General features: G+C 32.1%; 1 protein-coding gene across 1 annotated transcript; it reads right to left on the bottom strand.

The window, feature by feature from the left end:
* Positions 1–446: 446 nt before the first annotated feature.
* LOC120074418 (protein DELAY OF GERMINATION 1-like) lies at positions 447–1,305 on the bottom strand. The gene has a single exon (XM_039027538.1). The coding sequence runs from the start codon at positions 1,292–1,294 to the stop codon at positions 503–505; it is 792 nt and encodes a 263-aa protein (XP_038883466.1). The 5' UTR covers positions 1,295–1,305; the 3' UTR covers positions 447–502.
* Positions 1,306–19,006: the final 17,701 nt, after the last annotated feature.

Here is a 19,006-nt window from a genome sequence, read left to right as displayed (position 1 = left end):
ATTCTATGCCCGTCTAAAATTTCACGGAAAACTTGCCAAGGAAAGGTGCCTTATCATTATTTCACAATTGGGCTAGGTAATAAGGTGGTGTTTGCATGTCATGTCAAAGTATATTAACATTAATATTATATTATTGTTTCATAACTGGGTAGCAAATGGGTTATTTCTGTCTTTTTCAAGGATTTAAAAAAAAATGGCTTCAACTACAGCATTTCCCCAACAAATCACATTTTTCTTTTTGGTTTCTTCTGGAATTTCATCAACCCCAAATCGCTTCAAACACATACATTTCTACCCTCTTCTGTACTTATTAGGTTGTTTTTCAGTGAGCTGTGTTATGTTATATGTTGATTTGTTTGTATTTTTCTTTCGAGCAAAATGACGCAAAAGTTCTTTTTTAATATATATATATTATAATAATAATAATAATAATAATAATAAAGGCGTCTTAAATTTAATACATCGAAAAAAAGCATCTTTCAAAATTTGTTTGATTTTATTTTTAGGGAGTATGAAATCTGCCGTGCCTTCGATCGCTTTGTTGTCCCCATTCGCGAACGGAGAGATGGAGCTTCTTACTAATCGCTAAGAACCACACCGCCTGCAATGGTCTGAAAATCTCCGTCACCTCATTCAGCGTACGGATCCTCAGTCTATCGGCTTGTTGGATGAGTCTGAGCAATTCCCCGTCCTGCTTTTCCAGAGCCCTCTCCAGTTCCTCACTCCCCCCTTTCTCTTTTATTGTTTTCATCGCAATCCCCACCACCGTCTGATCCACCATCTCCTCCTGCACCCTCGCCAGCTCCGACGTCAGCCTCTCCTCTTCCTTAATTGTTCTCCTCTGCAGACTGTCCAGCTGCTCCATTTGCTTCGGCGACAGTTCTCCCGCTAATTCTTCCATCGACTTCATCCCCTGCAGGAACTCCATCAATCTGGTTTCCAGGTCGTGTCCGGTGAGGGAGTATGCTAAGCGGATGAAGACGGAGGGGCGGCAACCGGCGATCCAGAGGAGGGACGTTTCTCTGGCGCTGCACCAAACAGGGGCGAAGAATGCCGACACGTCTTTTTTGGCGAGCTGCATTCGTCGATCAATGTAGTCTTGGAATTGCTCTATGCTCTTGTCGACAAGCTTGGTGAGTTCTCGTTCGGTTTCTTCTTGGTTGGAACTTGCTCTGTTTTGGACGGCGTTGAGGGCTTCGAAAAGCTCCCCTTGGGTGTCCTCTTGAAGCTTCATCCACTCCATGAAACACCGCTCCGATGCAGCATGGTCGCTGATACTCCCGCTTTCCGCCATCTAAATCTCCCCCTCTTCTAATTTTTACCAATCACCATGTCCTATATCTCTCATTTATTTATACTGGCTAAAATCACGCGCTTGGCACGCGGAATTTGCCGCTTTAGTTTTAAACATAAAAAACATAAACATGAATACAACTATAAAATTTTAAAATAGAAACATCTACACTTTGAAGTCTCTAACACTAAGAAAATGCTCTATTTGTTTCCATTCCCCCCCTGTTCGATGACTTGAAATTGAAATAAATTCCAACCTTATCCATATCCGACACTGAATTAAGAAATTAATATATAGAATTGAAGTAGGAACGCGCCGAGCAGCTTATAGACGACGTGTCGTTCTCCGAGGAGGCATTGACTGGAGACTTAGAATTCCAGTGGGTTCGTATTGTTTTGACCCTTTTTTACCCTTTCTCGTCGTAGCTTTGATTTCTAGTGTGCTCGAAAAGGGAAAATGAAACAAATAAGAGAGAGAGAGAGAACCTTTGATTTAGTGTAACAGCCGTGTGGGTGCGAGTGCGACGTTTAGGGATGTCAAGGAGGCATATCGGAGTCGGAGAGATTATATTGCTTCTTTATCACTGTTCCATTCCATGATTTTTTACTGGTTTAGGTACATCCATGAATTTCATTTGCCAAGAAATACTACATTGCCTACATTTAATATCCTTTCATCACCGAACTTTCTTCCTTTTTCTAGATTTATGGCAACTTGCAACTTGGAGCATTACCCAACTTGGTTTTGGTATATCGTTTCATTTTCTTTTTAAATTGGTCTTATTAAATTTTCAACTATCTAGTATAGCTGTGGCCATCTCGATTTCAAAAAAACCTTCAATTTTGTCCTATTCTTCAAATTGCTTATGCGTTATTCTTATAAAATTTTGCTGACGACAAATCCGATGGGAAGATAATTCTTTAAGGTGGTTCACTAATATAATGAACTCGTCCAACACACGGTGCTTAAATTATATTAATAATTAGAGTAAATTATTGAGGGGATGTTTGACCCTAAATTGGGTTGTGTTGGGTGGATAAAAAAAACTCACCCACCATGTTCACCAATTATTAAAGAGGTTTATTATCTCATTATTTGCGTTGTGGGCCAAATATTTTCTGAGTGTATATGTTATTCGGTTAAGTAATTAGATAAAATATTTATTGAGATAGTTTTATTGTAAATAGAGTGTGTTAGAAATGATGAAAGTAGGCAAATGTTTTGTAGTTTTTGTTTGATTATTTAGCTCTTTTTTTTATTTTATCTTAATTATTTAGTTTTATTTTATTTTTAAAATGTTAATGGGTGAAAATAATATTTCCTCCCTTATTTTAATGATACGAGGTGGTTAGAATCTTTAATTTTTAATATCTTCAATATACAATTTTGACAAACACAGAAAATCTCAATTTAAAAATTTCGGTAAATTTTATTTAATTATCTTGAGTTATTTGGGATTATGTTTCGAATTCTAAGGAATAAATTGATTTATTTAAAAAGGATAAGATTTGAAAATTTGAATATAATTTAAGGAAAAGTGGGCAAGTTATAATGGAATTAAAATTTAAAATAATTTAAGCGATGTGAGAGATTTGAGTTGATGTGATGGAGGAAAACTGTGTATATATATATATATAAAACTAGCTGTCTTTTTATATAACTAATTGCCTTTCTGACTAATATCATAATTGGACTTATGAATTTCGACTTTGAAACTGAGTACAATTGAAGAATTTTTCCTCTTGTTTCATTTTTATGAATACGGAATGATTAGCATTCCTTCTCTGGAAACCTAACGATCTTCGTCATAACCAAACTTCATATCTCGAACCAAACCCGAGGAGTCAAGGAGAGATAGATATGAGACCATATATCGCCTTTTTTCACATAAAACTTTCCCTTCCTCCCCTATGAAAGAAAAGGAAAAGGTATTTAAATATATTTATATATTTATAAACATATAAATATATATTTATAAATATATTTATGTTGTGAAATTGAGGAGCACAATGGAGCACAACGGATATAGAGAAAATATAATATAATAATATATAAATATAATAATAAATAAATTGGTCTTTTTAAATATAAAAAATATTTAAAAATATTTACACTTTATAACAAAAAGTTTCATAAGTACAAAACACTTTTGGAATTTTTTGCTATAAAATGTAAATAGTTTTTTGATGTTTTTATTTATAAGAATTTTCCATAAATAAATAAATATAATAATAAAATAAAATAACTAAAATTATGAAAATTTAATGGAAACTTGGTGGATTTCTTACCAATGTATGTGAATTTAAGATCCATCAAATACCACTATTTATAGCCAAAGTTGCAAGTAGGATGTGATCTTACATGAACACCAAGCATGAATAACTACAAGACACATGGACAACATGAAGATTGACACATGATTTTTAGGATACTAAGCAATTGGCATCTATTTTTACAATATTTATAATACTCCCTTTTAAATATCCATATATAAATGAAATATGTCTCGTTAGGTTTTAAGAAAAATCCAATGGGAAAAAATTCTAGTAGAGGGAAAAAAATTACATATTTCATATAATATATATCCTAAAAGAATACAATATATTTACTCCCCCTCAAGAAAACATCACTTAAGATCTCTGAGTCGCTGCATTCCAATGTTGTGCAACAATCTTCAAAAGTTACGATTGGTAATGCCTTTGTAAATAAGTCTATCAAGTTTCCTTTAACAAATTTATTGTACAGTAATGTCGCCATTTTTTTCAAGATCATGAGTGTATAAAAGCTTCAGTGAAATATGTTTTGTTTTATATCCTTTAACATATCCTCCTTTGATTTGGGCTATGCAAGCACTGTTGTCTTCATATAATATTGTTGGAAGATTTTTATTAGAAGACAAGTCACATGTTTCACGAATGTGCTAAGTCATTGATCTTAGCCATACACATTCTTGACTAACCTTATGAATTGCAAGAATAGCATGATTTGAAGAAGTAGTTGTTATGGTGTGTTTCATCGATCACCATGATATAACAGCCCCTCCACATGTGAACAAATAACCTGTTTGAGATTTAGTTTTGTGTGGATCAGATAAATATCCAAAATCTGCATAACCAAATAGGTCAAATTTTGATTTACTCACTAGAAGAAATTCGGGTTTTAATGTTGATTAAAAAAAGTGAAATCAGATATATAATGTCGGTTTTAAAAAAAAACAAATCGTTAATGTCGGTTTTAAACCAACATTGAAGATGGGCTTTAATGTCGATTTAAAACGACATTAAAGATGTAATGTTTTTTTTCTTCTTATTTTATTAAATAATATAACCCTAATCGCAGCTCCTTCTCTTCCTTACCTTTCGCGCCGACACTAAATAATATAACCCTAAATCGTCGTCACTCCTTCTCTTCGTTATCAGCTTTCTTCCCTCGCCGTCTGTCGATCGTTCTTCACGCCGTCCGCCGATCTTTCTCATTTCTCATTTCTTTAAGCTTTATTCGGTAAGTTGCTTCTCTCCTTTTATCTCTTTTCTTCAATTTTGATTTATCTCGATGGAGTTCGTTGAATGTTTGATTGCTGATAATTCGTAAGGCGAAAGGAAATAACGAATTTTGCTATAGGTGTGGATTTTACTTTTTTTTTTTCCTCCTCCATTTTCGTCTGTTTCAATACTCTGTTATCGTGATTAGTGGTTTAAGCAAAGAATCACAAATATCGTTATCCTATGAATAAGCCTATTTCTCTTAGTGTTTAAGCAACGAAACAGAGAATATATTTGGAGAGATTAGGTAAACTTCAAATTCATGAGTAATTCATTCAGCTATGGCGCTCGAGATATCGAATTTTGCTGTAGGTGTGGATTTTACTTTTTTTTTTCCTCTTCCGTTTTCGTCTATTTCAGTACTCTATTATCGTGATTAGTGGTTTAAGCAAAGAATCACAAATATCGTTATCCTATGAATAAGCCTGTTTCTCTTAGTGTTTAAGCAACAAAACAGAGAATATATTTGGAGAGATTAGGTAAACATCAAATTCATGAGTAATTTATTCAACTATGGCATTGGATATTTGAGCATTGTTTCAACTATAGCTTCTTATATTATCTTGACTTCACACAAGTTTTGGTTCATTGGTGCCTGGCGTATTTATCAATATGTCGATCTAATCTTGAAATTATGAGATACTGCGATCTAAAGGAATAATAATTTCTTAAACCTTTATTTTTATTTTGGCAAAGGTTTCTCTCGCAAAATTGTATTTAATTATAAAAATGGATTGCTTACTATATCAATTGAAATGAACTAAAACTTCCGTTAGAAGCTCTTTGTATGCATATGAACTAGGGTAGTAAGTCTAAGCATTTAAGCATTTATTGATGAACTGGAAATTTATATCATCTTGGAGATTTGGAAGGAAGATAGGAAGATTGCATTAGACGTGTTTTAAAAAGATTGACAAGTGGAGAAGGTACACCCGACACAAAAAGGACTTCATAACAACATTAATAACAAAGACAAGGTAATATTTATAAGATGCTTATCTTAAAAGTCTAATTCTAAATTTGTTGATGTTGCATATTTTACAATCATAATTTTATGCTTTTAAATTTTTCCTTATTATTATTATTTTTTTTTTTTTTTTGTAGATTAAGTTGCATATTTTACAATCATGGATAAGTCAGGGATGAAAATGAATAGAATGTCAGCTGAGTATGGTTTAGGGGTCGAGGTGTTTATTAAAAATGATCTACAACATTCAAATATACCGAATGTCATGAGTTGTCCATGTTTGAAGTATGTTAATGCAAAGACTCTAGATGTAAACAAAATAAGAGAACATTTATTTTTTAATGGTATAGATCAAAGTTATCAGACATATATTTTTCATGGTGAATCATTACTGATTAAGAGAAACAATGAAAATGTGTCTACTAGTGAAAGAGACGAAGTTGATGAGGATGATGTTGATGTTGGTGACACAATTGGAATGTTTGAGGCTGCATACAATAACTATTTTAGTGAAAATCCAATATTTTTGAAGAATTATTAGATGATGCGAAGAAACCATTGTACCCAAATTGTAAAACTTTTTCCAAAATATCTACATTGCTAAAGTTATATAATTAAAAAGCTAAATTTGGATGGAGTGATAAGAGTTTCACCGAGTTGTTGGAATTAATTCATGACATATTACCTAGTCCTAATGAAATTCCAACTTCTACTTATGAAGCAAAAAAGATGTTGGGTACTCTTGGAATGAAGTATGAGAAGATTCATGCATGTAGAAATGATTGTTGTTTGTATAGAAAAGAACTCTCTAATGAAAATGTATGCACCATTTGTGGTACGTCAAGATGGAAGCTTCAAAAAAATTTAAACGAAAGGGCTAAGAATATCCCAGCAAACGTCATGTAGTATTCCCCCCAATTCCAAGATTTGAAAGAATGTTTCGAAGTAAAGAAACAGCAAGTTTATTGACGTGGCATGCTAAAAAAAATGAAACAAATGGTTTATTAAAACATCCCAAAGATGCCCTATCGTGGAAAAAAAAATAGACAACTTGTGGCCAGAGTTTGGATCAGAACCTAGAAATCTTCGTCTTGCTCTTTCGACAGATAGGGTAAATCCACATGGAGATCTTAGTAGTAGATATAATTTTTGGCCAATGATGTTAGTGACGTACAATCTACCTCCATGATTGTGCATGAAGTGAAAACTTTTTATGTTGACTGCACTAATATCTGATCCTAAACAACCGGGAAATGACATAGATGTTTATTTAGCTCTATTAGTAGATGACTTGAAAAAACTTTGGAAAGATGGGGTAGAATGTTACGATGCATATGAAGAACAACGTTTCATGCTTAAAGCCATTTTATTATGGACCATTAATGATTTTCCTGCGTATGGTAACTTGTGTGGTTGTACGGTTAAAGGATATCATGCATGCCCAACTTGTGAAGAGAATACTTCATCCACTTATTTACCAAAAGGGAAGAGGATGATGACATATCTCGGGCATCGCAAGTTTCTACCCGCCATCATCCATATAGGAAACAAAAGAAGAAACAAAAGAAAGTTTTTAATGGCGCACAAGAACTAGAATTTGGTCCAAAACCATTGAGTAGGGAATAAATTCTTGCAGAAACAAGTATCAATATTCATTTAGTAAGAAAAGTATCAAAGAAAAGAACAGTGGAGATAGCACTTCAACTTATTGGAAGAAAAAATCTATTCTTTTCGAGTTAGAATACCGGAAGTATCTTGATGTGCGACATTGTTTAGACGTAATGCAAATTGAAAAGAATGTATGTACAAATATTATTGGCACATTGCTTGGTATTCCTGGTAAAACAAAAATGGAATAAAAACTCGATTAGACTTAGTGGAACTGAACATTAGATCAGAGTTAGCCCCTCAAGTAGGAGAGAAAAAATTCTTTTTACCTCCCGCATGTTATACATTAACACAAGCTGAGAAATTGAGCTTTTGTAAGGTACTATCAGAAATTAAATTACCTAAAGGCTATTCATCAAACATTCAAAGTTTAGTGTCGTTCACAGATTTGAGAGTTTACGGACTTAAGTCACATGACCATCACGTTCTTATGCAACAATTATTACCGGTAGCCATTCGTGATATTTTACCCAAACATGTAAGACTTGCAATTACTCGCCTATGTTTCTCCTTTAATGCTATATGTTGCAAGGCGATCGATTCATCTCAGATAAAGGGTATGCAAGAGGATATCGTTGTTACTCTATGCCTCTTATAGAAGTATTTTCCTCCATCATTCTTCACAATAATGGTACACCTTATAGTGCATCTCGTAAGAGAAGTTGAGTTTTGTGGACCTATTTATTTGAGGTGGATGTATCCTTTTGAACGATACATGAAAGTGTTAAAAACTTATGTACGAAATAGAAATCGACCAGAAGGATGTGTTGGAGAAAATTATATTGTTGAAGAGACTATAGAGTTTTGTTCTGAATTTGTATATGGTGTTAATTCTATTGGGCTAAACTCATCAACAAAGAAAGCGAATTCAAACATTAATAGAGCATTGTCAGCTGCTTCTTTTATCAGATCGAGTAAGGATGAGTTAGATCAAGCTCATCTTTATATCCTTCAAAATGTAAATGAGGTGTTTCCTTATGTCGAGTATGTAGATCTTCATCTTATTCCTGTTTTAGGTTACTTGATTATTCAATAATCTACTAACTTTGTCATTTATAATAGACAACATATGGATATTTTTTCTAAGCTCAATTCTGGTAAAAATAAAAGTAGAAAGTGGCTTCAAGAAGAGCATAATCGTACATTCAGTCGGTGGCTATCCACACAGGTAATCTCTAGAGACCTACTATTTGATGTATAATTAAATGTTAACTACTAAAATATTATGAAATATATCGTATGTTGCACTAGCTCTCGAAGTTCCCAAAAATTCCATATCGCTTTCTTTGAGATGGATAGCTAATGAACCTTATCCAACTGTGGCAAAATATTCTGGTAATGTGGTCAATGTTTACTACTATCACATAAAGAAACACGATGATGTTAAGAGGGTTCAAAATAGTGGAGTTAGTATGACGGCTACCACAATGTAAGTCTGTAGTGCTAAGGATAAAAGGCTCATCATGTCAGATATGACCTTTTATGGTGTAATACAAGAAATATGAGAGCTTGACCATCATGGATTATCATTTATTTTATTCAAATGTAATTGGGTTGAGAATAGAACTGGAGTAAAAAACTACGAGTTTGGGTTTACTATTGTGGATCTCGATCGTATTGGACATAAATCAGACCCGTTTATTTTAGCCTCTTAAGCAAAACAAGTGTTCTATGTAAAAGACCCCGCAAATTCGGGTTGGTCAATTGTTTTAACATCTCCATAATGAACAATTGAGGATGATTTTTATGAAGATGAAATAGGAGATATGTTACAAGAGTGTGGTTATGGAGGTATGCAAAGAATGCCCAATGTTGATACATCTATTGAGATTGATGATACAACATCCACATACATTAGACATGATTGTGAGGGTCGATGGGTTGATAAATAATGTATTAAATATGGTATGTCATTTACTATGGTTATATGTATTTAAATATTAAGATTATATATTTTTTGTGTGAGTAATGTATTTTTTTTTTTTTTTTTGTAGATTGACATGGAAACTTCAACAAGTAGTAGTGAGGATGATAGAAATAAGATCCCACAAAAACATAGTATAATAAGTATACTACGTGGCCCAACTACAATGTCTGAGTTGGCACAAATAAGGACATCTGGGCAACGGTTGACCATCGATCATAATGAACATGGACAACCGGTTGGATCTAAAACAAAGAAGATGCAGAATTATATAAAAGTTTGTGTTCAACAACAAATTCCTATAACGTATGATTCTTGGAAAAAAGTTCCAAATCATTTAAAAGGCAAACTTTTTGATTGTGTAGCGGTATGTTTTCTAAACTTTTAATTCATGTGCATAGTAGTTTATTAGTTTATTGTTTAACTACTTTTTTCATTGTGTAGATGTCATTCAATGTGGACTCTAAGTCCAAATATTGTATACTAATGTATGTATCTAGGAAGTTTCGGACTTTCAAGACAATGTTGACTCAAAAGTTCATACTTCCATTTAAGGATGAACCCTCGGTCTTGTAATTTCCACCGCAACAATATTCTCATATAGAGCAAGATCATTGGACATCGTTCGTCAATGAACGATTGAGCGAAGAATGAGAGGTAAGCCATTCACAATAAATTACATGTCAACATTATCACTGTTTTGATAGGTAACTTCAACTAGATTTGTTGTACAGAAAATCACTCGTGTTCAAAAAGAAAGACGTGCGAAATGTGTATATAATCACTACATTTCTCGGAAGGGCTATGCGAATCTTGCCTAAGAATAAGTGAGTTATTTGACTTAAATTAAATATTTTATTCTAATATGTTTATGCTAATTAAATATGTATGTTCATGTAGAACCTATTATTGGGCGACTTTATGGAAAGAAGCAAGAAAAGGAAAGAATAATGAATACTTTGATGAAGTTACTCGAGAATGTGCCAATCGGATTGTAAGTATATATTATGTAAAATTTAAGATGACATATATATAAGTTTAAGATGATATAGATATTGTATAAAAATTGTAATATGTTTTACAGGATAAATTGGCTGAAGTTCATGAAGGTGAAGATGTTCTCACCGAAGCATTGGGTACGGAAGAATATTGGGGACGTGTTAGAGGAATGGGTGATTTTGTTTCCCATTTCTCCATATCTCAAATTAGTAAAACCAAAGTCCTCTATGAGCCAAGAAATTGAAGGAGGCTCTATTCAAAAAAATGTTCGACATGGTAAAATGTCAAGGGAAAGAACTCATAGCAAACAATCTCATCAGTCCAAATCATCTATTGGAAGTATTGCACTAAGTGCATCTAAAGAAGATGTTGAGAAGATGTCTAAAGAAGAAGATACTGAGAAGATACTGAGAAGATTTCTAAAGAATATTTGGAGGTAATTTATTTATTGTGACTTTTAAATTTTAATCATATTGTATGTGCTTAACCATGCATGACATACGTTCTTTTAAATTTGTTAAGGGACACCATGCCATTTGGCTATAGGAACTGTAGATAATATTGTTGCAGTAGCCACAACATTTAATGATGATGTGTCATGCTTAACTGTTAAAGTTTTGATTGACATTGTCATTGGAGAAGATTTGCCTATACCAATTCCTGTGAAGGGTAAAATAGAGTTCTTAAAGCAAGCAATGGGTAACTTTGTAAAATGGCCTCGTGAACTTGTAGTTATGGTTGACGAGAAAAAAGTATGTTTCCTTTTAAGTTTATGAGTTTTTTTATTTATTATTTTCTTACTTTGAATTTTTGTAACTTTGGTTATGGTAGGATCATTCACCAATTAAGAGTTTCAGCCAATCCTCCAAATATACTAACGCTAATGGTACTATCAAATTATTGAACGGACATGCCATGCATAACATGAATGATGTAGACATGATCCGTATCTCTTTGGACGAGCATATATTTGGAAGAGACAAATTCATTTATTTAGGCCGCGATGATCTGCTCCAATATTGCAATATGGTTGAAATAGGCTACATGTGTATTTTGACATACATTGCGTAAGTATTACTCATCTAGATTCACTCATGTGTACTTTGTTTCATGTTGATAAATAATAACTTTTACTTTGTTTAGGTATCTTTGGGATGAATATGGTCGTGATATTACGAAGAAGTTTTTATAATTGATCAAGCAAAAATATCGCCACACGTGAAGTCTCAAGATATCCGATCCAGAAATTTAGCCAATCAACTAAAATTGGCTAATTTAGATCAATTAGTCCTCATTCCATATAACACAGGGTAAGTAGATACAAGTTCTTAAGTTATTTTTAATTTGTATTATACACGTACTAATATTTCAAAATTGTTGCTTATTATAGTTATCATTGGATATTGATTGTAATCAATCTACAAGAAAATTGTGTTTATGTTTTGGCTTCTCTTCGAAGCAAGGTTCAAGAGGATTTTCATGGAGTTATAAATATGTAAGTGTAATTGAAATTTCTTAATTCTTAATTGAAGTATTTATGTTTAACTAATGTTTTTAAACTATTTAGTAGATTGAAAACATGGCAAGCCAAGCACGATCTCCAACACTATCAGTCTTCTCCAAAATGGAAACTTGTAAAGGTAAATTTGTATTCATTTTTTAACAATTTATGTTCATTCGACTTCTTTATAACAATTTAACAATTGTTTTCAACTTCTTTATATGAAGTGCCCTCGTCAATTAGATTTTGTAGGATACGGGTACTATGTGCAAAAGTATATACATGAAATAGTGCATAATCCTACTACTCCCATTACTAGACTCATACGTAAATTATTTATTTGTTATATAGTGCTAGCTTTAATTTAATAAATAGACATAAACTTATGTTGAATTTATTTTTTTTCCCTTTTTGTAGTTCAATACAAAAGATGTATATACGCAAGGAGAGATCGACGTAATTCGGACCCAATGGACAAGTTTTGTTGGTCGATTGGTGTAAGGATGTAATTCTTTGTTTTTTTGTCTCGATAGAATGTAAATGCTAGCTTAGAATGAATGTAAATTTATCTAACCATGATCTTTGTGAATGAAATTAGTACTAACATGATATTTGTGAATGAGAGAAATGATGGCTTGGTGTAAGTATTCTATGAAAGTCTGGTTCTGGTATTGTGCTTTTGTTTGTGGATAAATTCATAGGTGGAAGACATGATCTGTTTATTATTATAAGCTGTATTCATGGTATTGTGATTATGATATTGTGATTCTTGTTTATTCATGGAATTAGTACTAATTGATATTTGTGAATGAGAGAAATGATGGCTTGGTGTAAGTATTCTATGAAAGTCTGATTCTGGTATTGTGATTCTTGTTTGTGGATAAATTGGAATACATGATCTGTTTATTATTGGAAGCTGTATTTATGGTATTGTGATTCTTGTTTATTCATGGAATTAGTACTAATTGATATTTGGGAATGAGAGAAATGATGGCTTGGTGTAAGTATTCTATGAAAGTCTGGTTCTGGTATTGTGATTCTTGTTTATGGATAAATTTATAGGTGGAAGACATGATATGTTTATTATTGGAAGCTTCTTGTTTATGGATAAATTTATTGGTGGAAGACATGATCTATTTATTATTGGAAGCTGTATTTATGGTATTGTGATTCTTGTTTATTCATAGAATTAGTACTACTTGATATTTGTGAATGAGAGAATGATGGCTTGGTGTAAGTATTCTATGAAAGTCTAATTCTGGTATTGTGATTCTTGTTTGTGGATAAATTCATAGGTGGAAGACATGATCTGTTTATTATTGGAAGTTGTATTTATGGTATTATGATTCTTGTTTATTCATGGAATTAGTACTAATTGAGATTTGTGAATGAGAGAAATGATGGCTTGGTGTAAGTATTCTATGAAAGTCTGGTTCTGGTATTGTGATTCTTGTTTGTGGATAAATTTATAGATGGAAGACATGATCTGTTTATTATTGGAAGCTGTATTTATGGTATTATGATTCTGGTATTGTGACTCTGGTATTGTGATTCTTGTATATTCATGGAATTAGTACTACTTGATATTTTTGAATGAGAGAAATGATGGCTTGGTGTAAGTATTCTATGAAAGTCTGGTTCTGGTATTGTGATTCTTGTTTGTGGATAAATTCATAGGTGGAAGACATGATCTGTTTAGTATTGGAAGCTGTATTCATGGTATTGTGATTCTAATATTGTGATTCTTGTTTATTCATAGAATTAGTACTAATTGATATTTATGAATGAGAGAAATGATGGCTTTGGTGTAAGCTATATTCTATGAAAGTCTTGTTCTGGTATTGTTTTGCAAATTTTGGTGGATAAATTCATAGGTGGAAGACAAATATTGATGAGTATATGTAATGGATTGAAAATATTGATTCTTGTTTGTGGATAAATTCATAGGTGGAAGACAAATATTGATGGGCTCGCCATGCAATTTTTTTTTATACTCTTTAATATAAAATAATGACAGACATTTCCTGACTCAACACGAGACATATAATGTCATTTTTAACTTATTTGACCAAAAAATGGATTTGGCAACGGAATTTAAAAAAAAAACGGACAGATTCGGGCTTCAATGTCGGTTAAGAATTTTAAAAAAAATAGGCTTTAATGTCGGTTGCAAGTCCTTTAATGTCGGTTGCAACCGACATTGAAGGCTGCAATATTGGTGTTATTGAAGGCCTTTAATAACACTATCTTTAATGTTGGTTGCCAACCGACATTAAGGCCCTTTAATGCCCGAATTTCTTCTAGTGACTTGAATAAAACAAACCCATATCGGTTATTCATCGGAGATAACAAAGTATATGCTTAATTTTGTTCCAATGTCTTTTTGTAGAAGAAGAACTATATCTTGCTAATAAATTTATTAAAAATACAATATTTGGTCTTGTATCATTAGCAAGGATAAAGAAGTGCACCAACAACACTAAGATATAGTACTTCAGAACCAAAAAGTTTTTAATTATCGTCTTGAGGTCTAAATATATCTTTTTTTATATCCAATGAATGAACTTCTATTGGAATATTTAATGGATGTGTTTTGTCTATAAAATATTTTCAAAATTTTTCCAATATAAGTTGATTGATGAATAAATTTTCCATTTGCTAAATGTTCAATTTGGAAACAAAAGCAAAAATTTGTTTTTCTGAGATCTCTCTTAAGGAAATTGTGGGGACTGTAATGGAGGTGGGATCGAATTTTACAAAATAAAAATTGTATAACAAAAATATTATACAGAGAACTTTACATCATGCTTTGGAGAAGGAATTAGGGAAGAAATAACACTTACCCTTGAAGCAAAAAGTTCTCATGAAATCCTCCTTGATCGAGTCACAAATACTTCGATCTCCACAGAACTTGTAGCAATCCAAACGACCACCACCATTAGGGAACCTCATGTATTCTTCTTAGGGAATAAGAATTAGCATGAGGTGTAGGCTCTGCTATCTTTTTTATAAGAGAGAGAGGATTTTTTAGAGAGGAAGAATAAAACTTTTTTCTTCTCTGTGTGTTCTTGGGAGATTACAGTGAATCACAGAGAGACACTCTCTCCTATGCTCTTTTTTCTCGTGAAGAAAATGAAGGCCATCGTCAAAACTTTTTCCGATTCTTTTTGCCCACACGATTGATAAAGAGAAAAAATAGGAAGGGACTTATTTATTTTCATAACTCCCTCAATTAATTTAATTCAAAATTAATTTAAATTTAATACATATATATATATATAATAACTAACTTATTATATGTATATTTAACTATATGTTATATCAAATATAACACATAACCTATATTTTTTTTATATTGCATAAAATACAATATAACCTATAGCTTTTATTTCTCTCAATCATTCATGGTATTTAGTATAAATCACATTTATACTAAATTTAATTATATGAATCTCATCCATATAATTAGTATATGAATTGTATTCAAATATTTAATCCCTCTCAAAATAAACGTTATGTTATAATGTATTGAATACATTATATTAATTATATCACATATAATTTATTTAATTAATTATATCATATATAATTATTTCCCTCAATTAATTTGAACAATTCAAATTAATCCAAAATTAATTCTCAATAATTCCTGTTGAGCTACAGAAGAGACCATATGGACCTGTAGATTGAAGCTTCAATGGTTCTTGGATAATTAATTAAAATTTTTTAACTAAATTACCCAACATCCATTAATTGTCGATTATTCCACTAAAGATCGTAACTGCATTCTTCACACTATAGATATATTTCCGTGTTCATTGAATATAATCAGTCAACAGTGCGATGACACTTCACAAATTGCTCATAAGTACAGCTGAGCTAAAATTACTGTTTTGACCCTAATTGTTACATCTAATACCTTATGTACCACTAATCCCTCTAATGAACAATAAGTCATAGTCCAACTATGGCCAAATCCCTCTCGGGTCAAGACAGGGTGTGGCCACATTGTTCAAGCCCCAAAATTAGCCCTTAAGGGAGCAATTTATCTACTTACCCCGACAACATAAAATGAGTGAATTTCATCTTGTGTAGTTGTGTTCCCAACTCCCCAATCAGAAGATCCTTAAAATTGTAGGCATATTGAGTCGGCAATTTGAACACTCTGACCCACGCAAATCAAAGGATTGTCTTCATAGGTAGAAGTTCATAACTCACTACGGATTCAGGTTATGTCACCTATGGTCATCCTAGTCAAATGTAAGTCTCTACTATTAATGACGTTATATAATGAGACTAGTCATTTCGTGATCTGGTCTTATACAAACTCTTTGTATAGAATACCCCCGCTCACATGTCTCCACATGAATGATCAGGATCAAATCATTTGTAGCACTTTACAATACTTGTAATATCTACAAAGCGAGTCGTAACCATAGTGTCACCAAGATAAAATACCCAACTTTATCCATCTATTACAAACCATTTAGGTTATCATTTAAACATGATCCACCTATATGTCTCTACGTACATGTTTAAATTACATAAAATTGAAGGAAATCTAGGAGAAGAGAACCTTGAGTTGAAGAGAATCAACCAAATTTCATTTTTCATGGAATGTAAATTTTACAGTAAACAAGAAACAAGATATGCATTTAATTATAAATTACAACAAGCTTATGAAAGGGTTTTAGAAACCTCACCTTTTAAGACCATTATAAATTACAACATGCTCATGTTTAAATTACATAAAATTGAAGGAAATCTAGGAGAAAATAATCTTAAGCGAAAGAGAATCAACCAAATTTCATTTTTCGTTGAATGTAAATTTTACAGTAAACAAGAAACAAGATATGCATTTAATTATAAATTATAGCATGCTTATGAAAGGGTTTTAGAAACCTCACATTTTAAGACCTTTCTTCAAGATTTCCCTCAAACAGAACACGAACCACTTGAAGACTTTCTCCAAGAAAAACCTTGAACAAGCTTGAACACGACCATGAAGGTTTTCTCAATATTCTCAGGGTGAGAACCCATAAGTGGTGAGCTCTGACTACTTTGGATTTGAGGGACCTTTTGTGGAGAGGAATAAGGAATTGAAAATGTTCACCAACAAAATTCAATTCACACTCACATAACCCTTCTGTCGTTTTCTCTCTGTATCACAAAATGATCATATTTCAAAAAAGAACAAAAAAACCTTTTTTTTTTCTATATGCCAAATATAACCAGGTGGAGAGAAAAGAAGGGAAAGTGAGTTGTAACTCCCTCCCTTATTATTAAAATAATAATTAATATAAACATAAATATGATAACTAACTTATCATATAGTATATATAATATATATATATATATATAAAATTATACGTTATATCAAATATAATATATAACCTATAGTTTTAATATTGTATCAACATACAATATAAACTATAGTTTCTTTTCTCTCTTATATGTCATTTAATATAAATCATATTTATATTAAATTTAATAACTATGAATCCAATTCATAAAAACTATATTTGAATCTCATTCAAATATTTATTTCCTCTCATTAAGCTATAATGTATCAAATACATTATAAATGAAACAACTTAATTATATTCTATTAATTAAATCCCTCTATTAATTTGAACAATTCAAATTAATCAAAAATTGATTCTCAATTAATCCTATTGAGCTACCAAGGGGACCTCATAGACGAAGTTTGATGCTCCAACGGTACATGAATAATTAATTAAACTTTTAATTAAATTATTCACATTCGTTAACTCGTCGGACACTCCACTAAAGACTGATAGCTGCGCTTTTCGCACTACAGAGATATTTATATATCCATTGGATATAACAAATCAACAGTACGATGACCCTTCACAAATTGCTCGTAAGTACAACAAGGCCAAATTACCATTTTGCCTCTTTAGTTACATCTAACTCCTTATAGTACCACCGATCCTCTAATGAACAATAAATCATAGTCCAACTATGATTAAACCCCTCTCAGGCCAAGAGGGTATGGCGCCACATGTTTAAGACCCAAAATCAGCCCTTAAGGGAGCAATTTATCTATTTACCCCTGCCTTGGGGAAGGAGTGAATTTCATCTTGTGTAGTTGTGTTTCCAGCTCCCCAATCAAACGAATCCGCAAAATGGTAGGCTTGTTGAGTCGGCAATCTGGCCACTCTCACCCATACAAATCAAAGAACCGCCCTCATAAGCTCAGTTCACTACTCACTCAGAATTTAGGTCATGTTACATATGATCATGTTGGTGAAATGTAAGTCTCTATTATGAACAACGTTATATAATGAGACTAAATATTTCGTGGTTCGGTCTTATACAAACTCCTTTGTATAGAATATCCCTGCTCACATGTTTATACATGAATGATCAGGATCAGATCATTTGTAACACTTTACAACAATTGTAACACCTACAAAGCGAGCCATACTCGTAATGTCACCAAGATAAGGTACCAGCCTTATCTATCTACTACAGACTATTAAGGTTATCACTTAAACATGATCCACTCGTATGTTTTTACATACATGTTTAAGTTACAAAGATAACCTTGGATGTTAGTTTATTGGTTTGTTAATGCAACTAAAATATCATATATTTTATTAAATACACAATGAGTTTGTTCAATAATGTTTATAAACTATAGGACCTTACGAGATTTAGGGCATCAATCCCAATAAAAACAACCTAGGATCTTTGTTTGTTGGACTGAGTGTATGCTCATAAAATAACAATTATTTTAATAATGACAATTTGTTTATACAAAGTTTACAAACTACGAGAGTACAAGAGATATTTAGGATACCAATCCCAGCACTTTCATCTCAAATTGTTTCTCAAGATATTCTATTGCCTTTGAAACCTCTTCAAAAGTTCCAATTATATTTAAGTCATCAACATATATAGTTATAATAGCAAATCCTGATTGTGATTTCTTTATAAAAATATACGGACATATTGGATTATTTTGATATTTTCTTTTAATAAATATTCACTCAAGCAATTGTACCACATTCTTCCTGATTGAATGATTAGAACGATCACCACGAAAATAATAATTATTTCTTTCTCTACCAGATTCACGACTTTG

Source organism: Benincasa hispida, chromosome 3 (genome assembly GCF_009727055.1).
Source record: "Benincasa hispida cultivar B227 chromosome 3, ASM972705v1, whole genome shotgun sequence".
In the NCBI taxonomy this organism is placed as follows: Eukaryota; Viridiplantae; Streptophyta; class Magnoliopsida; order Cucurbitales; family Cucurbitaceae; genus Benincasa; species Benincasa hispida.
Note: the sequence above shows the minus strand (reverse complement) of the source record. Positions and strands in the feature narration are given on the sequence as shown.

What these genes read in the sequence shown, in the direction of transcription:
- LOC120074418 (XM_039027538.1), bottom strand. Translation starts at nt 1,294, where the DNA reads ATGGCGGAAAGCGGGAGTATCAGCGACCATGCTGCATCGGAGCGGTGT.